Source organism: Tetrahymena thermophila (assembly GCF_000189635.1).
Source record: "Tetrahymena thermophila SB210 genomic scaffold scf_8254659, whole genome shotgun sequence".
NCBI classification, from domain to species: Eukaryota; Ciliophora; class Oligohymenophorea; order Hymenostomatida; family Tetrahymenidae; genus Tetrahymena; species Tetrahymena thermophila.
The window spans coordinates 12,277-36,086 of NW_002476426.1; the positions used below are offsets into that span (position 1 = coordinate 12,277).

General features: G+C 24.6%; 10 protein-coding genes across 10 annotated transcripts; 4 read left to right on the forward strand and 6 right to left on the reverse strand. All coding sequences in view use genetic code 6, as the record gives it.

Annotated features, from left to right (window-relative positions):
• Positions 1-374: 374 nt before the first annotated feature.
• Positions 375-3,706, reverse strand: TTHERM_00043780 (PolI-like DNA polymerase, putative; the record flags this gene model as incomplete). The annotated part of the gene is made up of 8 exons (XM_001014571.2): positions 375-509; positions 564-1,111; positions 1,166-1,534; positions 1,586-1,754; positions 1,818-2,291; positions 2,340-3,160; positions 3,256-3,380; positions 3,432-3,706. The coding sequence occupies 8 exons, from the start codon at positions 3,704-3,706 to the stop codon at positions 375-377; spliced, it is 2,916 nt and encodes a 971-aa protein (XP_001014571.2).
• A 631-nt stretch (positions 3,707-4,337) lies between these two features.
• Positions 4,338-4,973, forward strand: TTHERM_00043790 (DNA-directed RNA polymerase I subunit RPA34.5; the record flags this gene model as incomplete). The annotated part of the gene is made up of 4 exons (XM_001014572.1): positions 4,338-4,451; positions 4,517-4,697; positions 4,762-4,847; positions 4,932-4,973. 4 exons carry the CDS (start codon positions 4,338-4,340, stop codon positions 4,971-4,973), a joined length of 423 nt encoding a protein of 140 aa, XP_001014572.1.
• A 744-nt stretch (positions 4,974-5,717) lies between these two features.
• On the reverse strand, positions 5,718-7,068 carry TTHERM_00043800 (sperm-tail PG-rich repeat protein; the record flags this gene model as incomplete). The annotated part of the gene is made up of 2 exons (XM_001014573.3): positions 5,718-6,457; positions 6,621-7,068. 2 exons carry the CDS (start codon positions 7,066-7,068, stop codon positions 5,718-5,720), a joined length of 1,188 nt encoding a protein of 395 aa, XP_001014573.1.
• A 628-nt stretch (positions 7,069-7,696) lies between these two features.
• TTHERM_00043810 (HIT zinc finger protein) lies at positions 7,697-9,013 on the forward strand (the record flags this gene model as incomplete). The annotated part of the gene is made up of 1 exon (XM_001014574.2): positions 7,697-9,013. The coding sequence occupies one exon, from the start codon at positions 7,697-7,699 to the stop codon at positions 9,011-9,013; it is 1,317 nt and encodes a 438-aa protein (XP_001014574.2).
• A 58-nt stretch (positions 9,014-9,071) lies between these two features.
• Positions 9,072-10,260, forward strand: TTHERM_000043811 (HIT zinc finger protein; the record flags this gene model as incomplete). The annotated part of the gene is made up of 4 exons (XM_012797362.1): positions 9,072-9,344; positions 9,398-9,756; positions 9,870-10,073; positions 10,131-10,260. 4 exons carry the CDS (start codon positions 9,072-9,074, stop codon positions 10,258-10,260), a joined length of 966 nt encoding a protein of 321 aa, XP_012652816.1.
• Positions 10,261-10,453: 193 nt separating this feature from the next.
• Positions 10,454-12,554, reverse strand: TTHERM_00043820 (hypothetical protein; the record flags this gene model as incomplete). The annotated part of the gene is made up of 3 exons (XM_001014575.2): positions 11,019-12,554; positions 10,664-10,951; positions 10,454-10,597 (listed from the first exon to the last, which is right to left on the reverse strand). Exons 1-3 carry the CDS (start codon positions 12,465-12,467, stop codon positions 10,454-10,456), a joined length of 1,881 nt encoding a protein of 626 aa, XP_001014575.1. The 5' UTR covers positions 12,468-12,554.
• A 548-nt stretch (positions 12,555-13,102) lies between these two features.
• Positions 13,103-13,483, reverse strand: TTHERM_00043830 (cytochrome C biogenesis protein; the record flags this gene model as incomplete). The annotated part of the gene is made up of 1 exon (XM_001014576.1): positions 13,103-13,483. The coding sequence occupies one exon, from the start codon at positions 13,481-13,483 to the stop codon at positions 13,103-13,105; it is 381 nt and encodes a 126-aa protein (XP_001014576.1).
• Positions 13,484-14,007: 524 nt separating this feature from the next.
• On the reverse strand, positions 14,008-15,186 carry TTHERM_000043839 (kelch motif protein; the record flags this gene model as incomplete). The annotated part of the gene is made up of 1 exon (XM_012797363.1): positions 14,008-15,186. The coding sequence occupies one exon, from the start codon at positions 15,184-15,186 to the stop codon at positions 14,008-14,010; it is 1,179 nt and encodes a 392-aa protein (XP_012652817.1).
• Positions 15,187-16,312: 1,126 nt separating this feature from the next.
• On the reverse strand, positions 16,313-17,952 carry TTHERM_00043840 (kelch motif protein; the record flags this gene model as incomplete). The annotated part of the gene is made up of 2 exons (XM_001014577.3): positions 16,313-17,777; positions 17,831-17,952. The coding sequence occupies 2 exons, from the start codon at positions 17,950-17,952 to the stop codon at positions 16,313-16,315; spliced, it is 1,587 nt and encodes a 528-aa protein (XP_001014577.3).
• Positions 17,953-18,703: 751 nt separating this feature from the next.
• On the forward strand, positions 18,704-23,707 carry TTHERM_00043850 (hypothetical protein; the record flags this gene model as incomplete). Its single annotated transcript, XM_001014578.3, has 4 exons — positions 18,704-18,983; positions 19,072-23,076; positions 23,128-23,391; positions 23,547-23,707. Exons 1-4 carry the CDS (start codon positions 18,785-18,787, stop codon positions 23,705-23,707), a joined length of 4,629 nt encoding a protein of 1,542 aa, XP_001014578.3. The 5' UTR covers positions 18,704-18,784.
• Between the last annotated feature and the right edge of the window lie 103 nt (positions 23,708-23,810).

Sequence of the window (23,810 nt, forward strand, 5' to 3'; positions counted from 1 at the left end):
TTTTTTTTATTAATATTAGACTTTAAATATTTTATAAAAATTGATAATTGTTATTTTAAAAAATTTATATTATAATTAAAAAAACAATTATTTGTTGCTTTCAGTCAAATAATTAATTAGCGCTTTTCTTTTATTTATTATTATTTTTGTTTGAAAAATGACTTATTAATCAAAAAAAAATTTGAACAAATGTTATTTATAAATTTATTTTTTAACTTAGATTTTCAATCAAAAATTAATGATTTATTTAATTTAAGCATAATTTTATTTAAAATAATTATTTTTCTTAAATATTAAATATAAATAAACATAAATTTAAATTTAAACTGCTAAAAACTATTTTTAAAGCTAAAAAAGTTTTTTTAAGTTTTTTTTCATTTACACTCATACCAATTATTACCAACTTTAGCGTCTACTTCCATCTTTAGCAATAATGGGGTATCTAAGGGATTTTCCATTATTTCTATAACTCTTGCTAATGCTTCTTAAGCATGCTCTTCCGGTCCTTCCTATTTTATTATCATTAGTTAAAATTAAATGATAAATAAATTTTTTTAAAATACTAAGATTAATTCATCATGAATTTATAGCAATAGCTTGTAGCCTAGCTCATTAAGCTTAGGGTCTTATGATACTTTTACCATTGCAGCAATAACTAAATCTGCTGCACCACCTTAAATTGGGGTATTTATAGAGGCTCTTAAACCATGTTAAACAAGATGTCTAGCACTCTTTGAATGAGTAAGCCTTTCTAAATTTCTATATCTTCCCATCATTGTCTATGTGTATCCATGTTCTAGGGCTATTTTTTTAGTGTTTTCTTGCCATTCTTTTACTTCCTTTCTGTCTGCAAACCAAGCATCTAGAGCTTCTTATGCTTCTTTCATAGAGCAGTTCCAATCTTTAGAAAAGCCATGTGCACTCTTTCCATATGCTATTGAGAAATTCATCATCTTAGCTTTTTTTCTTTCACTTGAGTACTTATCTTTGAGTAACGGTGCAGGGGGTTCTCCTTGAGATTTATCCCATTCTAAAAGTAGCTCACCCTTTTCTATTTCCTCCTTTAGCTTAGGGTACATACCCATAGCAGTTCTACTGTGAAAATCACCACCTATTTAATAAAAAAAAATTTTTTATCTTTTGTTTTTACAAGATAAAATTTTACCCATTTTAAAGGCTTCAATCATTGCCTTACAATTTGTCATATGAGCAAGAATTCTAAGTTCTAATTGACCATAATCAGCCACAATAAGCTTGTTACCTTTACCAGCTTAGAAAGCACTACGAATTTTATACACATCTTTATCATGTGAGGGTTAATTCATTAAATTAGGTTTTCTTGCTGATATTCTTCCTGTTTCAGTATTCATATTCAGTGAACAGTGTATTCTTCCATCTTTATCTGCTAATTCTCTCAGTGGAATAATAAAAGTTGTTAAAAGAGTTTCTACCTATTTAAGTTAAATTAAAGACTCAATAGCATGAGAAGCCCTTTTTCCCATTTCTTCATCTCCTTTTTGTTTGTAATATTCGCCTATTTAATTGTATACTTTAGCTGCTAATTAATTATTTTTCAACAATTTACCTATTGCACCATAATTTCCTTTTTTTGGGTTTCCTGCTAAGATTTTTAAAACTGGAAGATCGGCTGCAGGCATTCCAGAGTCAGTAAGACTAATTACTTCTAGGCCGAGCCCTGTGATATTCATATCTAGTTGTTTTGGGGGTTTTTTCTTTCCTTCTGGGATTATTCCCTGTATTTAAAAATATACAGTTTAAATATAAATTATTTAAGAAGTAAATATATATTTTAATACCTTTATGTTTAGGACTTTAAAGGCTTTTGTCTAAGGGATATCATCTTCCTCTTTACGGACTGATTTCTTACGACCATCTGAAAGGTAGCCATCGTCATCATCTTCTTGTGGCTTTGCTTTTTTGAAAAGCCTTTTATTTTTTTATGGCTCATCATCATCTTCGTCTTCATCCAAATCTTCATTTTGTTCATTAAATTATTATTTGAAAAACTGTTCGTCATCATCAATAGCAGCACTATTCTCTTCAAAACTTTTAAATCCTTCAAGATCTTTTTTTTCTTTATCATCCAAGTTAGCATCGACTTTATCCTTAGTAATTCTTTTCTTTCTCTTGAAAGGTGCAAAAAATAATTATTGAAGCTACTGAGCAGAGGAATAATTAAATTATTCTAATCCTTATTGAGTAGAGCATACCCAATCTAAGAATTGTTTTTCCAATTTAATCATATCATTCTCAGCTTAAACTCTAATTTTCTATATTTAATACTTTAAAAAAAATAATCAATTAAAAGAATATGTTACATCCAAATGTTCCAAATTTAGCTCAAAGCCTCTTCTTTCTAAATCAGTTAATATTTCTCCAAAAGGTTTCCAGTACTTGTTGTATAAATCTAACATATTTTTCATGTCTTCGAAGTTGGTGCTTAAACTTTTTAATTCGTCTTTTAATACTTAAAAAACAAAGAAGGTGATTTCAGCATCCAAACATGAGTAATGAACCCATTTTTCTAGAAGTTCTGGATCTGTGTGCATACGAATAGTATTTGGGAATTCAATAGTTTTTCCTTCTTTTCCATCTTTTAAGTATTTCTTTTTACCAAAGAGTTGTTTCATATTTGTTTTTAAGTTTGTATTTAAGTAGTATTTTTCATATTAATCAGCAGGCTATTTTTTGATCAACCACTTTTGTATTTGATCATTTATAAAGAATATTTATTCATCTCTTGTATTAAATCTATGAAGTTTGAATTTTTAAATAATTTCATGAGGTAAATCTGCTCCTTTTTAAAGTGCTGCTAAAACACTTTGAAGTTCTTATGTATTAATTTAAATGCTTTTTCTCAGATCATTAATTAATTATCTCTTTAAATATTTTATTTCTTCTTCATAATGCTTGGTTACATTTGCTAAACTATATTCTTTTGGTCCTCTACTTGGATCTGCTAATCTTGCCAAGTGCATAGTATCACCTCCAAATCCTTAGACATTAATACCATGATTATAAAAAATATGACGATCAAATCCATAATTATGCCAAATCTTTTTGTATCTAGAATCTTCTAAATACTCTTTAAAAATTTAAATCAAGTCAGTGTTTTGAGCAAAATTATCTATAAACAACCCTATTGTTATAAAATATAGTGAATTAATAAATAAATACGTTATCATTTATATTTATTTTGAATTTTGTTAAACTAAAAAAACTCTTTTAATATACTTGGACCATTTCCAAAATCTACATCAATTCCACAAAAGGCTGAAGCGCAGATAATTTTTCCTTTTCCAATAGGAGATTCTAATTTAGCATCTACATCTATAGTTTCTGTATCCCATGCATGCTCTCTATATCATTAATTAACCATTTAATTAAAAATTATTTTGATCATATTTTACCTGTTTGGTAAGCTTTTTAAGATTTTTACAACCTTGTGAGCCTAGTCTCTATTTTTTACAATAGTTGTTCCAGGAATGTTGATTTTTTCTATTTGAACATTGTAAAAATTTTTATATTTCTCATATAAATTTTCAGAAGAGTGTCCACTCATTTTAGATTTGATTACATAGTCTCCTAAAACTTGAGAGTTGCTTGGGTTAGCAGAACAAAATCTAAAAACTGGTTGATTGATTTATGTATTTTTGTTGGTTAATCTCTTCAAGAAAGTTATCATTTTTTTAGTGAATAGAGTTAATAATAGTATATATACACAAAGTTATATGTATAATCTACAGTAATAATTGATATCTACTTTGTTGAATTTTAGATACTTTATATAAACTATAAAAATAATTTAGATTATTAATTAAAACCACTACTTCAGCAATTTATATTTTTTTTTTGCAAAATAGATTAGAAATTTCTATCTTTCTAATCAATAAAACTTTATCAGGAATTTTAAAAAATGGAGCTATTCGCGCATCTCTGATTTTAACATATTAAATATACTGAAAAAATTTACTCATTTTAATAAAACAATAACTTCTAGCCTTAAGTAAAAATAATATTTTGAAAAGGAAGTGAATAAGAATGAATCAAAATAAATAAAAAGATAAAGAATATAAAGCAAATACTAAAAATCTAATTAAATATAGAATAGTAGATTCTTTGCTTCAGATTAATCTAAAAATAAGTATACAAAAATAACAGCAAATTAATTTAATAATAATAAGATATAAATTATTTAAAGCACATACATTCATACATATTCATTCATTTAGAATATAGATAGAATATTACACTTTAAGCAAAAGAAATTATTTTAATCTTACAACTACTACAAAACAATAGATATTCAAAGGGAGATGTCATTACTAGAACAATTAGCAGGATATGAAGATGTTGAATTTTCTTAAATTTCAATAAGTGAAGAAGATTTAAATAACAAAAAAATTTATTTATTCCAAGTACCTGCAGATGTAAAAATAAGTTCAAGCAATCCTACTCATAATTGAATTAACTTTATTTTATATAATCTTAATAGTTTAATATTTAAAAACTTGATGGGATCTAGTTGGATTTAAAAAGCGAGGAAGACTAAGAGTTAGCCCAAAAAGAGAGTGAGTCAATAGTCATTTCTAAGCATGATAAAGAAACTCAAAAATATATGAAAAAATAAATTTTGCCTTTGTTCCCAGTCAAAAAGAGCAAAGAATTGTTGATAAGTAAACAAATTTAAGATTTTTAAATGAAAATCCATTAAAATATTTTATAAAAATAAATAATTAGATAAAAAATTCGCTGGTTTCTTCAAAATTTATAAGAAATTCACTTTCCCTAATATTTCTAAAAAGGCTATCCGCAAAACTAAACCTGTAAATAACATGTTTTATATTATACATTTTAAAATAAAAAAGAATAAATTTGAGGAATAACATTATTTTAAACATAATATTTAGATTACAATGAAAAAAGAAAATTAAGGAGACGAATCAGATTGAGTAGAAGTAACTAGTGTAAATTTAGTAGAATATATTGATAAAGTAAAAAGAATAGCTAATACAAAGAAGTTTTTAGATAGAAATGTATGTAATAAAAAATAAATAAAATTATATAAAAATAAATATAAGATATATCTGTATACATACCAACCTACCTATTTTTTATATCGAATCTAATAACTGTTTAAGTTGATTCTTGTATTTTACAATTACAAAAATTATATCTTACTCACGAATACTTTTCATGAAAATTTTAAAACAAAGTACAATATTTTAAATCATATTAAAATTATATTTTTTTCAATAAATAAAGTTTTTACTCAGTTAAATTTAAGATAATTTAGAGTGTTTTTTATTTCCTGAAAAAATTTTGAATTTTATGGATTAATTTTTGAATTAACACTTTTATTAAATTTAATGAAAATAAAACATATTTTTTAGGGCTTCTCTATCAAATAAATAAAAAAATATCAAATAAAGAATCTTTATTTTTAAAGAACTTGAAGAAAATTTAATTATTTTTTAAATAAATTTTTAAAATAAATCTTTAACTTTTACTTCAAAGTTTTATTTCTAAGATTATTAAAAAATAATTAAATTTTAATGATAAAATAATTTAATTACATTTATTATGAAAAACTAACTAACTAACTAAAAATGAATTAATTTTGAAAAATAAATTAAAGCTCTTTTACATTTAAATATAGAATGACTAAAAAAGTTAGTTTGAATTTATTATTTATTTCATATAAATTTTCTTCCTAAGTTAAGGTGGAAGGATTTCTTTTTTGGTAAAATATATGGCACAGATCTTGATGGACCCATTTTTCTATCGTAATCTCCATAAGGCTTTCTAGCACTTTCTGACATAAATGCCGAACCTGAGACTAAAGCTTCTTCTTAACCTACTTTAGTGAATCCATAATCTTCTACTCTATACTCTTATGGACCTGGGAAAGGTTTTTTTTCTTTTGACCTATCTTTAAGATCTCCAAATCTGTCTTTAACGCCTTCCTTAAAGTTAGAAGTTGCTTATTAGAAGGGATACTCTGGTTTGAAACTTGGGATTTTTGGATCATATGTTGTAGGAGCTGGTAGTTATGTTTCTATTTCAGGTATGGGTTAACTTGTTCCAACTAAAAGTTTTTTTTTACCATTTTCTAAAAAGTGTATTAACTCTTTCATATAATCAGCTTTTTAGTGTTTTTCTACAGGATTACAAAAACTGCTTAAATATCCCTTATGAGGATAAGGTTTTTTTTAAACTATTTATCTTTTAATATTATATTCTCCAGGTGCAGGATTCTGGTTGGAATTTAAATACTTTTCTCTGTTAGAACGAGAAATAAAGCTACTTTTATATGTATTTTCCCTTTTCTGTAATTCAGGGTTATATTCACCAGGTCCTGGAGTTTCCACTATAACTTTATTGATATTTTCCATAGTTTTAGTATTTCTTTGCTTAGAGAGAAACATCGATTAACCTTTGTATTTTACATTATACAAACTATTAAAATATATATTTATAAACTAATTACTTTGATTTACTTAATTAACAGATATGTTTTATATTCATTTTATATTTATAAAAGTTATTTTTTAAATTTCTTCATTTTAATAAGTAAATCAAATACTTTTATTATTTACCTTTTAAACTTGTTGTTGACTGTGAAGCTTTGCTCATCAAGCTCACATCTGTAGAATAGGTTCCAGGTCCAGGTCCGCTATTTAAATATCTAGTTTAAAATGTATTTCTCTCAGCAGTACTAACAAATCCGTTTCCATATCCTTTCTTTGAAATTGACTCTTTTTCTCCAAATAGGATTGTAGTATTTGTTGGTGCTTCATAATATCCAGGTCCAGGAAGATCACTATCTTATTAACTAAACCTAAGTTATGAAGATCCAAATGCTTTATTGTTGTTATTATTGTATACAATAGTTTCGAATTTCGAAGGAATTGAACCAACGCTAATCTTTGATGAAGCGTCTCTTATAAAACCTTTAATCAATCTTCCATCTGAATTTTTACCCTTTTATCTATAATTGATTTTGTCTAAACTAGATGTTGATATTGAGTGAATTGATGGCTACATTTACAATTGCAGTATATATCAATTTTTTAAAATTAATGAAAAAAAGGTTTTTATTATTTCTCAAAGTTTTAATAAATAGAATGAATGAAATTAGTTATTAATTAACTATCTATCAAAGTAATTTTTTTCTTAGTAATTGCTATAAGCATAGTAATTAATTAATTAATCAATCAGAACCTCTTATTAATATAATTCCGCAAACAGAAAGAAAACAGGATTAAGTTTCAACTATTTCAATTAAAAATCCTACATTCATTAATTAGAATTTTAGTTTCTTGTTTATGTTATGTTTATTTAGGTAGAGACTCATCAATTAATAAAATATATAAAAAGGAATTATTTAGGAAATTATTTTTTTTTAAATAACTTTGATGAGAATTTATTTAAGCTATACGAATTTACTACATACATTATATCATTAAAAATATTATTAATAAAAGTGCTCAAAAATACTAATTTTGCAGTTGAAAATTAATTATATTAAATTTAAGGTTTGCGGAGCAATAAAAATAGATCAAGTTATTTAAGTAGAAATTATCTTTTTGACATAAAACCAAAATCAATTTTTGATAAAAATATTTATTTATTATTAAAACATAAAAAAATATTAATTTGTATTAGTTTCAAAATGGATAATTTAAGAGAAGAAGATAAGCGTACATTAGAGCTATTATTTTTAAAAGCCAAGTAGTTGGATGAAGAGCTTGACCATGAAGCTGATATAGAAGATTATAGGTAGATGTAGGCTTTCTTTAATGAAGATGAAGAATAAAGTAAAAAAATAATACAAATAAAGCAATAAATTTAAGGAATTGAGGCTGAAGAAGATTTAACTAAGGAATAATTAGAAGAGCAAAATTAGATTATAGAGGAAATTCAAAGAGAATTATCTTAAGATGAGTTATTTACTCCTGATAATTAACAGCAAGTATCAGAAGAGTAAAAAGAACAACAAAAAAAATGCTTCGTTTGCAAAACAAAAGAACATAAATACACATGTCCTGGCTGCTTTAAAAAAACATGCAGTCTTTAATGCTCTAAAGATCACAAAGTATAATTTAATTGCAGCGGAAGACCGAATTATACTGGCTATGTAGATAAGAATAGCTACACTGAAGCAACAGCAAAGAAGGATTACTAATATTTAAAATAAACTTTGGAGGGCACAGAATACATTCGCAAAAAGCTGAGTTTTGTTAATCACAATCCTGAGCTTTTAAGGTTGAAACTTTTAAAAATATATGCACGTAAAAAGCATAAAATAGACTTGGTATTTGCACCAACTATAATGAAAAGGCATAGAGAAAATATTTCGTTTTATTATATGAAGAATAAATTAATATATTGGCTATTAGAAGTGTAGATAGTTTACTTTTAAAAGCAAGGTTAAGGTGAATAAAATGAGAATAATATTTTAATAGCAGATTAATAAGGTGAAATAGAAAATGTAAAATTATAAGAGAAGTTAATAAGAAAATTGGTAGATCCAATCCCAGAAAATATTTTTTGGTCACATGTATTGAAAAGTGGGGAGACAAACTTATTTGACGATGATTTGCTTTTAAAAGAAAATGTAGATTTTAGTAATGCAGGAGTTTTAAAATAATTAGAAAATAAAGAGTTGAGCATATTCATTAAAAATAGATATCGTATTATCGACATTGTAGAAACTAAGACAAAAGACAACCTAAATCTATAATGGTCATTTAAGGTTCCATAAAGTTATTTAGATATTTAGATTCCAAATGAATATAGGGAAAGAGAAAATATTAACAAACAATTTTAGTCTGAATATTAAATGATAGAAATACATCCTGACACTTTTATTTACAACACTCTTCACGGAGCTAAAATAAATGAATTCCCAGAAATTTTCCTAGTAAATAAAAAATATCTTCAAGCATTTACTGAAAAGTATAAATGTCTGCTTTAAACTTCTGAGTGAAGTTTGAAGTAGTAAAAAATGGTTGTTTTACAAATAAATAATTTTATAATATGAAAATATGCTTTTGAACACTTTATATAAATTTGTATCTTTTATAAATTTTTTGCATAAAATTAATTAAAAAATATAAATTTTCTAAGTCTCTTTTAATTAGTTAATTGATTTTTCTAATGTCGTAATTAATTTTGATGATTTATTGTAACTATTTTAAATTGTTTTTTTCAGCAACCTAACTGATATAGCAGAATAATATAACCTCCACTTGAATAAATTATAAAAAATTTAAGAATCATCAAAGGTCCCTTTGGTTTATATCGAGGAGCTCTCAATCGTAAAATTTTTATATCATCATCTAATCAGAGTCATGATTACTTTTTATAATAGTTCTACTGCCCAATAAAAGAAAAAGGAAATATCCTCAAAGCAAAAAAATGTGGGTTCAAATGCGGAAGTGAATGGTTTAGCTTTTTAGAAGAATCTCTGTATTTATTTTAAATTGGTTCTGCTTCGTTATACTTCAAGAAAAAGTAAGTAGAGAATAGTGATGTTCATGATTACTTTAAAATATTATTAGATAATGAACCTGTTACGGAAAAATTATTATCAGATGAATCAAAAATATATGAAAAGTTGTCTGTATTTTATTAGGTATTTTCTAAAATAAAATTCGATTAAGTGTATAACTCTATGATGGTCTTTTAAGTATACACAGATATAAGATAATAAGGTAAGTTTGCATAGAGGTAAATGAATAAAATTTCTTTTGATATTATAACAATATCTATCTATTATTATTAATTCTAACTAGACAATATAAAAAAAATATTCATTAAATTCAAAATATTTTAAAAAACAGAGTGAACCAAGATTTAGAAATAAAGTAGATACTTAACTAAATAAACATAGGCTAAAAGCATTTACACAGCGAATTATAAGAATCGAAAAATGAAACTCTAACAAAATTAAATAATCTAGCTTAGAATATGCCTATATTCACTATATTTAACTCATAAAATGACTTTCAAGCATAGCTTTGCACATACTACTTGATGATTAAAGAGTATTTATATAAATAAATTTATTATTTTTATTTATCTATTTACATTCAATATTATAGTGTAAATAGCTCTAACTTAACTGGTAAGGATTTCAGTGAAATAAATTATTTAGCTGAAAAAATAAAGCTTAAAATGGCAATAGTTGATAACTCATCAATTTCTATGATAGAATTCCACCATATTAAATGAAATAAATATTCACGAAAAATAACTTATAAAAAGTTTCTTTATCATAAACAAATAAATAAAAATATGAAAAGAAAAATTTATTAAAATAAGCAATTTAATAATGAAAACTAATTTTTATACACAAGGTTTATTTATTATTTTATAAGATTTTTATATAATTTGTCTTTACTAATTTATATTCTTTTTCCTAATATCATTTTTTTTATTATTTGCCTTCTGTGCTTTACTAGCCAGATTGTAAAAGGTCTGCAAGCTCTTTATTAAGGAAATTTATTTTTTTTGTTTTTTCTTCTTCGTTTGCTTCTGATTCGATTTATGACTTTAGCTATTGTAATCTCTGTTTAGTAAACAAAATATATATTATTTATTTGTAAGCTATTAACATAACTTAAATATATTTTACCTTAATGCTGTCTCTCAATGCTATACAATCTTCGAATTAGTTTTATTCTATCTTTTAGCTCATGAGAGCATTCATGGACTTTATTGTTTTATCATATAGCTTGGTATTTAGTTTTACAATTTATTGTTCTTTTTAAATATTTTCTTAGGTTTGGATTTATTGTTCTCTCTACTCAATAATTGATTATGTACTTTTTCTATATTTTTTAAGATTTTCATCATTGTATGTATTTTAAATATATCCCTCGAGTTAGTCAACCAAAATTGCACATTTTTTAAAATACAAAACCTAATTTTTAATTTAATTATTTAAAATTAAAAAATTTTTTTTTTTGTAATAATTGTAATTAGTTTACACTCTATTCTGGATACTTTTATTATCTGATTTGCTTTTAAATAGTGTTAAATTACACTTTTTTGAAAGAACTCCAAGGAGCTAAAGTTTTAATTTCATGTGCTTCTTTGAACCATTCATTAATAGTATTTTTATTTACTTAAAAATTAAATAGTTAAGGAATAGGTTTATGTGTTTGTGCTCTAGATTTTCTGACAGGAGAATCATTTTGGCTGCTATTTCTTCCAATTAATTTATCTGCTATGAATTTACTTTCAATTTAGACATTAGTATTTCTATTACTAATATTTGTCTTAATTTCTTTAACTTCTTTTTCTTCACAATTTTGAGAATTACTTTGTTTTAAGCTACTATCTTAAGTATTTTGTTGAATCAGCTATTTAGCTATCTATGATTCTTAATCATTGTATGGAGTCGGAGTTTCATATTCATCTTATTTAGTAGACTAGTTATTAGTTTTGTTTTTATTTGTTTATACAATAGGAGGAGGAAAAAGAGTTCCGATAGGAGGGGGTGGAGGAGCTGTAGTATTAGTAACAATCTTAACGTCTTAAACAGTATTTTGCTAAGATTTGCCTTTACTTGAAATTTATTCTTCAAGTGACTTTTAAGCTTCTTTAATATTATTTTACATTTCTTTCTTCAACTCAGAATGAATAAAATCCTCATTTTTAGACTATAAATTTTAAGAATTCTTTAAATTTTCCTACATTTTCTACTATTACTCAGCTTAACTTTAATTTGCATTATTAGTTTTTGTATTTAGACTTGTTGGATTAAAAGGAGGTGGAGGAGGAGGAAGAATGGATGTATTGTTTCCTGTGGCATTAAAATTCAAAAAAGGTGGAGGAGGAGGAGCTGTTTAAGAAATTACAATTTTAACATCTTGATTGGTATTTTGTTATGAAGAATTTGAAGTATTAGATGATTCTACAGCTTTATTACCTTAAAGACTTTGCTCAATCAACTTTTAAGCTTCCTTTCTTTAATTTGCTAAATTCTATTTTGTTTCATCAGAAATGATTTCTTTTTATTCTTTTTATTTAATAAGGCTTTTTTAAACTGGCATATTAGGAGGTACAATAGGGATTTGAGGAGGATTTTGCTTCCCATTTTGTTAAATTTTGGAAGAATTATTATTGCTTGAAGGATTAATCATAAGAGGGGGTGGAGGAGGAGCACTAGTATTAGTTACAATAGAGATAATCAAAGGTGGAGGAGGAGGAGCACTACTAGAACAAACAATGTTTGATTGAGGTTACTCATCTTCATTTTAGTTATTCACTTAGGACTAATTCAATAATTTAGATTCTACTAATCTTTTTGCCTCTAATTATCTTTATTTTCTTTCTTCCTTTTCCCTTAATTGCTCGTCTGTTTCATTTGATTCCTATTTATCTTAAGTTTCTGACTTTTTTTAAGCCATCTTTTTCATCAACTCTTGCATCATTTTTATTTAATAGCTTTTAAATTATGCTTGTAATTTATTTTGTTTAAAATTCTAATTTAAATTTTTGTTATTGATTCTTTTCTATAAAAAATATAAATACAAAATTATTTGTTTGAATAAATATTAATTATCATCTAAACCAAATACTTACTTATTGATAAATTAGTTGTTTGATTTACTATTTTAAAACACCAACTAATTAACTTTTTGATAATAAATTCTAATTTTTACTTTAAAACAAGTTAGTAAAAGATATTACAAGCTAAAAAATAAATATTCTCATCAGCAAAAATAGTCAAAAATTTTTCTTATCGGTATTGATTTGACAGATAAATTTTTCAATCAAATAATCTGAATACTTTGGCTAATTTTATAGATATATGTGATAGAATAGAATTTATCTAAGATATGCTATATTTTATAATTTTGATTCAATCAATTTCTTCTCATTTATCATAAAAAGCAAACTAAATTTTAATTTTTAAACAAGAGAAAATAAATAAAAATAAGCAAGCAAACAAACAAACAAAAAATGCACAATAATAATATTTTTCTATTATAAAAATCGTAAAGTCATTCAAGGTCTAATTATTCGATTATTTTTTTAATCCCATTTATTTTTGAAGAGTATTATTTCATTTTTTAAATAAGAATTTTTTCAATAATTTGTAGCCTATATAAGGAGTAGCCAAAGTAGAAATACAAACTAATGCAGACTTAATTTATTTTTTTTGCATTTATTATTTGCTATAACCATCTGTATATCTTACATCAATAATAGAATGTTTACCAAAAATACCGCTAAATTCCTCATATATTTCTCTGTCAGTGTAACCCTTTCTAATCAAAGTATTAACAACATTTCTTTGATTTCTTGCTATTGGCGATTCAACATGCTCAATACTTGAATTCATATTTGAGCAATCTAAACATCTAACTGAATTTGCGATTTATATTCTTCTATTTTCTATATTTTGTGATTGCTTTAAAGCTTACCTTATTTCTTCTTTATCCATTTTAACTAATTTTATTTTATTGAAAGCAGTATCCTAAAAGATGATAAGTATTTTTATTTAGATATTTTTGTATTCAAATTTAGAAAATTCTTCAATAAAACAAAGGAGATCTAACAAAATTTCAAGTATTATTTCATAATAAATTAAATAACACAGACAGAAATATGCAATTTTATAAAAAATAGTTAATATTTATTTTTAGAAACCACTCAATATTGGATCAATAATATAGCTTTAAAATTTTTAATTATTTTTAAAAGCGATATAAAAAAAATATGATGGTTGATACAAATATACAATTGGATTTTAAGAACAAAAATTGCAAAGTTTTTTTTTTTTTAATTTGCTATTTAATTAATATATTTTAAACTAAGATATTCATTTGAATTCTATTAACGTTTTATTTTTTATAAAAGTTTATTGTTATTTATTATTTAATTCTATAAAATTAACAATTCATTTTTCGATTCATATCTAAAATTTTGTACTGTTTTTATTATCATTTGATTTGATGGTAAAATTGATCAAACAAGTATATTTATTTCTTTTTGGTCATTCACAGATGCAAACTAAGATTTAGAAAGAGGATTGTGGTTGACAGTTTCATCCAGCTGTTTTGAGCTAATTACTTCTTCTTTTCTAGCAGAATTAAATGGTAACTATGAAGAATAAAAGTCACTTTTTATTTTTGATTTATGCATGCTATTATTATTTGCTTTTGCTATCTTTTTACTAGGATCAACTATATTTCTCATCTTTTCAGGAATTATATTTAATTTTAAACGAGCTTTTGCATCTATAAAATTAGTAGGGCCTTTCACATAATGAGCATATAGTTCAAAAAAATATTTACAAGAAAATTACTTTCCTTAGAAAGAGGGCTATAGGTTAGGAGGAAGCTCAAATGTAGCTGATTTAGTAGCGGCTTAATCTAATTCTCCTCTTTCAAATTTTATATCTTAAGATAATATTATGTCTTTTACAGGTTCACCATTAAACTCCCTCCTAACATGCTTGATATATTGGTTTTTAGTCTTTCCATTAAACTATATTTCTTTTATTAGGTTAAACGTCAGAGTTTCTAAAGGAATAGTAACATCTGTATTATTTATATTTATATCAACAGTAACAGACTCGCAACTATCATAAGCAGCTTTATTACTTTTTAATCCTATTTCTACATTACCATATTCTCCATGCTCGTTTTTCAGCTTTCCTGTACTATTACTACTTATTCCCTCCTACTAAACTTCTGCTAATAGAGAAAAATAAGTAGAACCTTCTATTTTATCATATTCATCTTATAAAAGCTCTACTGGCTCTAGTATTCCTTTAATTTGATAAACCATGCTTACTGCAAATTAAGGTTGTTCAGACATTACTCTGCTTGAAAACTAAGACTACAACTTATCAGGAACAACATAATCGAAAAAGAATTTATGTTCTCCCTCCTTCATTTAGTTTACAGCAACTAACAAAATAGTATCACCAAAAATCTCATTTTCAGCGAATTCTATCCCTTTCTTAATAGATTCGATTCCCCTAACACGAACAGAAATTTGCCTACCAGGATATTCCTTCTTTAAAAATAGTTTTAAACGGCCAGTTATTGTATCTCCTCTGCTAATTCTAGTTTTATCTAGCAACACCTCAATCTTACCTATTTCTTCTTTATTCTTTTCTTGAATATGGCAGTTTCCCATTATAATAAATTATCGATCACCAATCAATGATAATTTGTAAATTTATATTACTTATTTATAGCTTGTACCTACCTTTTAATATGTCTAAAAACAAAATAGTTCTAAATATATATCTTAAAGTTTTTTAGTGTCAATAAACTTAGTCCTATAATTTATAGTAGCTTTTTATATGTGCTTGATGAGCTTTTTCTGTCTTCTTTCTTTTAGTTATAAATTTAATTATGCTATTGTCAAAGAAATTTAAGTAAATCAGCTAAAATATATAAAATTAATGCTGATTTTAATTACTTTTATTTGAAAAAGCTTGTTAATAACAATATTATGTCCGTTTAAAAACATTAACTTATTGAATATTTTAAGTATATTTTTTTCAGTAAGCATCAAATCTATTGAAATAAAGTATAACAAGAAAAATTATATATTATATTATTAAAAAGACATTTCAAACAATTTTTATCTTTCTATCACTCGAATAATTGATATAAAAAATAAAATTATTTTTTTTAATATATATTTATTTGTGTATTATTTAGGAGAATAAATTATTGTTTAGTGCTATTTTTTTTTTAATTTTTTAGATTCTAAAATAAAATTTGTGCTATTCGAAAAGTATTTTATTAATTTGAGAATATAGAATATATAAAGGTTTAAAAAGAATGTCTCTATAACTCCAAAAAAGAAATTAATAATTCAATTTTTATTATTTTTTAAATAAAATTTATTATTTTACATCCATTCTTTTTCTCAATAATTACTTAATTAATTTTGAAAAAAAAACTGAAACTCTAGAAAAATAAAAGTAAAATATTTTGGAATTAAAAATCAATCAAAGCTTTTTTTCAATCAAAAAAATTAATTTATTTATTTAACTAAATTAAGTTGTTATTTTAAAATTAAATATTTTATTTAATTCTTAAAAAAAATATTATAGTTAATTTAATCAAAAATAGGAATTTTATTCATTAAAATTTATTTAAAAAAATAAACAATAACAATTAAAAATTCTTTTCAATAAAAAATATAAAAGTTGGAATAAAATATTTAATTAATTTATAAATTATTTATTTATTTATTAATTTAATTTTTATAAATAATTGAAGAAAATTATCATCAAAATATTCATCAATCAATACATTATTTTTTTATATTGCTCAAATGTAAATTTCTCAGTAGTATTGGTTTCATTATATTTACATAAAGAGGGAATGAGGAAATCTTTACCGTTTTCTTTTCCTGTTCTCTTGAAACCAAAAATAAATCTGTTGTTATAATAAATTCCTTGAAAATCTGTAACTCCATCAAAAGTTATGCTTTAAGGAGGAAGCATATCATTTGTGAATGAATGAATTCCTGTAGATAAATTTAACTCTGTTGCTGTTCTTGATCTATCACATGGCTTTTACTCACTATATGATTTTTCTTTTCTGCCTCCAAATATTACAGCAGTATCGTTACTTTTAACAAAGCAATAAGCTCTTTCAGTGAAATATTTTTAAGGAATCTGCACATCTAAAATTTTAATTATACTCCATGTGTCATTAGTTGGATCAAAAAATTCAACAGTTAGGTCTTCTTCTTCTGTATTGGAGTTAGGTGCTTAAACTTTTCCGCCAATTATAAATAATTTATTTTAGTAAACAACTGTTGTAAATAGCTGTCTGGGATGATGAAGATCAGAAATTTATTTCCATTCCTTTCTCTCTGGATCATATCTCTCACAAGACTTCAAAGAAACATCTATATCCCTTATAGGGTCACGATAGTATCCTCCTATTGCATATACCTTACCCTAAAAGCATACTAATTGATGGAAAACTCTTGGAGTGATCATTGGACTTAAGTCGTTCAGTTCAACTTCCTTTTAAATTTATGCTTCAGGATCATCTCTAAATAATTAAACTTAGAATGTTCTTCTTTCATATTTTTTTTATTCAGGATATCCAAAACCACCACTTGCAAAAATAGAATGGTAACCTAATGCTTTGTTGTACATTTTACATACTGACATATACTTTTAAAAGTAAGACTATTTCCTCTCCTACAATTATTGGAAAATGAGAACTTCTTTCCATTTGTTACCCAAGCTGGGGAAGAATAAATATACAACAGATTAAAGTTTTTGATTTTTTAATGCATCTATATTCTCATTAACAAAGACATAACCATTTTCATAAAAATCAGGAGTTTGCTTGCTCTCAAATAATGGATATTTTTTCTCGTATTCTGTAAGCATATCAGATTCTTTAAGAACAAAATTTTCATTTTTCTATTTATCTTCTAGTATCCATTCATTTTTTTAGTCAACCTTTATTTAATAATCTTCGCCATTTGAAAAGTAAGCAATTTCATACAAATCTGGAAATAGTTGCTTCATTTTATCTACAGCATCTTGCATATCTTGATCTACATAAAATCCTTATAGATCTAAATAATTTGAGCATTCAGGACATTTGTACATTTAAAATTTTTGAGATTTTTAAATTTCTTCAAAAATTACTCTAGAAATTTCATCCAAATCAAATAAGCAACTGACTTTATTACATTTTTCATTTCTTACATGAATTTCGACTGGCCCTGAGTTAAATATGTCTCTAAAATTTAAAAAAATACAATATAATGTTATCATGAGATAAACTTTAATTACTTTAATGGAACGATTATATAAGGGAGCTTTAATTATTTCCTTAGATTCTACATTATCTAATGAACCTTTTGTCTCTTTCTTTAATTAAGAATGGCATTTTTTATACTTTACAAGTCACTCATTATTCCTATATTGTAAAATAATTTCCCTTTTATTAATTTCTTTTTCAAAGATACTCACTAGCTTTTTATTTTTAGGTAATTTATTCTAAAATCTAAAGGTACATCAATCCAATTAGAAAATAAGAAATTAATCCAATTATCATATTAAATGATCAATCAATTTTTAATAAAACATTAAAAAAAATAATTATTAAATTTAACTTATTGATACATGATTTTACACTTATAAAATATAAAAAATAAAATCAAAAAAAATTATTTTATTTTAAAATAAATTTTAAACTTATTGAATTTATTTTTACATATTTCAACAACAATAAAAGCTAAAAAATAAGCTCAATTTATGATTTTAAATTTAAATTTTTCGCTAATATTTATTTAGCTATAGAAAATAATATAATTTGTGAATAGGTAAAATAGATAGATATATGATGAATAATTGATTGATTGATATGTATATAATTGCTTTTCTTTTACTAAAATGTTGTGATTTAAAATTTATTAATTTTATTTAATTGATTGATAGAATAGAAATTAATCATCTTGCTTAGCAGAAAATCAATATAAATTCATGGATAAAATTTGTTCACTCAAACTTTGTTGACATATTAATTAGATGAAGGATGCGTTTGCTAATTAGTTATTTTAACAATAAGATATGTATGTAAATTGTTATGTTTATTTAACATATTAAATGAAGATAACCATTACATTCAAAATAACACATATTATTATTTAAATTTTGGCTAATACGAATTCAAATATATCAATTAATCAAAACTTACTTTCACAAAAAAAATAATATACTATATAATAATCAAAACTATAAAAAATGATTTATTAGCATAAGAACTCCATACCAGAGTTAAAGGACTTAAGTGAGTAAAGGTATCTAATGAGGCTTTAGCAGAAACAAAAAGATCCTCTATAGCAGTAATTTTAATAATAGCAATAAGGTACATATTTGCTGAATGTATAAGACCCTTATTTAAATTAAATAAACGATAATTCGAATCCCATTCAAATATAATGTAAATAATATGAGTTTTATTTGTTAGAAAATGATATTAATTAGATTATCTCGCAATCAAGGGATTTAATTATTTTTAAAAAAAATAGAAATGTACATAGGAAAATCTGAGTAAAAATAGTTTGTAAATTAGGATATCATGGAGGAATTCCCACTTGATAAAAACTAATAGTCTCCATTTGCACACAGGACTAACTAGCAAAGGAGTAAAACTATATCGCTCATGAATTATAAGGAAATAAGAAACAACAGTTAAGAAAATAATTAAAAAGGTATGAACACTACTTCAAATTAGCAGGGAAATAAAGCTTTCATTTAGCAGCAAGAAGGGAATAGAAGAGAGTAGCTCTAGTATTAACCAACTTCTACTCTTGCTAATAACTAAATGAATTTGTAAAGCCCTACTGATAACTCGTATAAAAAATATGATCAAAATATAAATACAGCTTACTATCCTCTCAATCAAATGTAGCTGTTAAACTAATAGCAGTTCTCCAATTAATAGTAAATAAATAATTGCAACAATTTAAATTTAGATTATGTGCCTTAATCCAATTAGGCTTAGTATTTGAATTAGCTATAAACACCTTAAAGCTCTTTACCTTAATACTAAATTAATAGAACAAACAATCACTAATTAAATTTCATAGATAATCAAAATAATGGAGTAAGATCTAATTCTTAATAAGGGTACTTAGATCCCTCTACTGCTCCTGTAAGAGGTAATTCATAGCAACACAATATTGATTTAAATGGAACAAGGTCTAATTCTTAATAAGGGTTCCACAACTATTCTGTTGGTACTCCTCTTGGAATGAAATAAAATTACAACCATTTTCTATCATAAAATTAAATTCTCACTAATTAAACTTAAGGTCTGACAAACATGACAACAACAAATAATAATAATTCTTTAGAATCATTGATTGATTTAGAAAATAAATGGAGCGATATAAAAAGAGTTCATTAGAATTTTTAACAAAGGTCTCTTTCTAACAGCTCTTCTTCGAACAGTATTGCACCAAATCACCGTCCTAATTCATCTCTAAACGTTTCTACTAACAATAATTTATCTTTTATAAATGCAAGTAGTGCTCTTGTTGACTAAGTAGTAAACAACTCTAAAAATTTTTAAAACTCCTCTATGCCTCAGACCCCATTTGAATCGAAATTAGAAAAACAAAACTCAATTTAAAGCAATACAAATAATAATAATAGCAACAACAATAACAATAAATTAATCAAGAAAGTTGTCCCTCTCAGCAAAATTAATTTGAATTCCATAATACAGACAACAGGTTCTAATAGTTTTATGAACTCTAATCAATTCTCAACAGCTAATTCTTCTAAAAATACTAAAGTTAAATTAAATTTACATGGTTCTTTTTAAGAGTAAATAATAGATAAAAACAATCCTTTTGAAAGTTAAAGTTTACCTGGTTCAACTAGAGGGCATCATGACTCATTCTAAGGTTTAAACTACAATCAAACTCATTCAACATACAATAATAATCAAAGCTAAAGCTAACTTTATGAGTTTGATTCTCGTCCAACTCAAAATATGAACTATAACTAAAATAAAATTTAAGATAATAGCTAGAATAGCAATTTAAGTATGTTTAACCTGCATTAAAATAACCAATACATTGACTCTGGATTTTTGTCACATCAGGTCAGCCAAGCTCATGCGAGCAGTACAAATGAGCTTTATAACAGCTCTATACCCAAACAACAGCTTAATAATGCAAATTTATATCAGTAAAATATCTACTAAATATCTTCTGGACAGTAATAACATTAACTTATGAATCCTACAACAACCCATTAAAAGTGTCTGTCATACTAAGATTTAAAACCACAACAATGTTTCAAAAATAATTCAATTAGTATTTAAGAAAACTACTAATCTAACAGTTTATTAGATAATAATTTAAGCAATTATCTAGAATTTAATGTTAACAATCACCATAGTAGTAATAATAACAATTATAGTTTGAATAATACAATGAACATTACTAACAAAACATTATATTCTAATACAAACTTACAATAAAAAATTAATGGAAATTATAAATATTAATAAAATTTTTCTTAAAGCCCAAACAAAACAAATGGAATTTATTTAAATCCTAACTAGCCCACGAATATTAATTTTGATAATACTCAATCAGCAAATAATCCAAACTATGTTTCTTTTGAACAAAAATAAGGTGATGATTAATTTAACAAATTTAATAACTAAATTAACTAATTTTAGCATAGCAACCATTAAACTGCTAATTTTAAGCAACCAAACTCTTATACTTAAGATTTAAATAATGGTTTAACTGTAATTTACTAAAACAAGGGTAATCAAAAACCTTTTACTACAAGCTCAACTAAAGAAAACAATGAATGCAAAAGTAAGAATTAAGATATACTGCTTCAATCACCACAAATAAACAATCAATAAAGATTAAACTACAGAGCAAGTCCAAATTCTTTGTAAGCTTAATAAGCGCATAATGCTCAAAGTAAAGAAAGGAAATCACCTAACTCAAAAAATGCATCTGATATAAAACCAAGAAAAAAATCATAAGAAGAAATAATCAATGTTTAAGAATAAAATAAAAAGAAAACCTACAGTGAATAGCAATTTGAATTTATGAAGCAGCTTCTCCCAACTTACTCTCAACATATTACGAAAAAGAATTTATTTTCATAGGCTTTAGCTCAATAGAAGGGATCATTTGATTTAAATTCAGTTTTACCTAATTAAAATGCTTAAAACTAGCTAGACTTCACTCCTATTTAAGAACATGCCAGCTAAAATGAGATTGATAATCACTTGTAAGCAAAATACAATGAATATAAATAACGAATATAGTATTAATAAAGAGATAATAATGGCAATAATTAGGGATTAGAAAATGCATATAAAACAGCTAATTCTAATATTTATGCAAATTCATATTTACAAGCGGCAATAAATCATACATAGAACCAAGCTTCTTTATCATCCAAGAAAAGACCATCTACTTTTTAAAATAGTAATTAAGGGTAAAGTTAGAAGGAAGTGCAGCTCAAAGACCATTATTAGACTGCATATATTTCTGAAATCATAAAAGATTAAAGAAATATTACTAATGAGTGCAATGAGAAAGTTAGCTTGAGCTAAAAGCTGATAGATTAAGAAAATAGAAATCCTAATAATGCTTAAGTTAGATAGTTAGATCATGAAAGTTTATTAAAGTTGAAGCAAGGACTGAAGCATAGCAACAGTCAGGGTTAAAACGAATTTATACAAATGTAAATTTAGTTATAATAATAATACTAATCAGTTAACAACGGGAGTGCTTGCAATAATTAGCAGAGCAATAACAGCTAAATTACACAACAAAAAACCTATAGTCCAAGAGTTAATTATAAAATAATTTCTGAAAATATAAAAAAGTAAAAATTTGGGGTAGTTTAAAAAAATGAGAAAATTATTTAGAATAACTAAGCAGAACAAACAAAGAAAAGTTATGTGTAGAATCCCTCATAAAATATCAGCAATTAAAGTTAATCCTTTTTCCCTGAACAGCTTCTTGTACCAGTTAGTAAATCATTCATAGAGACTAAGAAAGTGCAAGCCAACTCTAATGCAGAGAAAAGTGTAAACGAAATGTATGAAAATAAAAATTTAAACTCAAATAACTTAAATGTGATCAACAAAAAAAATAGCAAATTAACTGAGATACCAATAAAACAGGTAGTTTCTAAAAAGATCCTACCAAAGTATTAATCTGTGGCGACAGACATAAGTGAAGATATGATAAATAATAATAATTCAGGTAATATAGCAAAAACAATTTAGTAAAATATCAAAGCTTACTAAAAAACTTAAACTGATGAACCAAAGAAAAAAAAGCTATCAATAACTTAGGCTGAGTTGAATATTCCTTAAAATTAAAATTCTCAAAAGATTCAACAGCAAGTTCCTTCATCTACAAAATATAATTCTTAACAAATTGGATTTTAAAAAACAGAAGTTGAAAAAACCACATTAAAAAGACAGCACTCTTCATCAACTAGCAATGCTATTTATGATCCATTTAAAATAGTAAGTTAAGGTAAAATTTAATATAAAATAAATTCTTTTATTATCAAATTTATTTGTAAAGATTAATAGGCAGTGAAAGGATTGCAACCAGTAAATTAACAAAACAATAGCACATATGAGTGTAACCTAAAAATTTTAGATAATTTTGGAAATGAAAACACTAACGCTTTAGCTTAAAATAATTAAAATAGATAGTCTTATTTATTAAATAAAAATAATCCTTCCGCTAACTATAACAAAATACAATGCATGCCTTGCAATAAAAATTTAGTAGAAGCCAAACTATAAAAGAAAGAAGAATAAATAAAAATCACAAAGGGAAAAGGTAAAAAATCAATCAATAAATATTTAAATTTTTTTTTAATTTACGCTTTGTAGAAAATTGATTTCATAATTATCTATTTTTACAATTTAATATTGGAGATTATTTTTGTATTTTTTATGGAAATAATTTATTCAATTTACATCTTATAAATTTAGTAGAGTAAAAATTAGAGGTAAATAGGGAGATCTTACAAAATTAATTACCAATTAAAAGCATAAGCGGAGCTCATAATAAATTGAGTCAATAACCCTAGCAATAAAGTTAGCAGCCTAAAACCTACTCATCTTTTATTATCCCAAATTTAGTTTTTAATTGAGTGTTAAGTTAATGTATTAATTATTTACAACATTTATTAAATTATCTATACTAATATTATGTTAAAATTCATTTATAACTTTGATAAGATTTTATTTCAAATT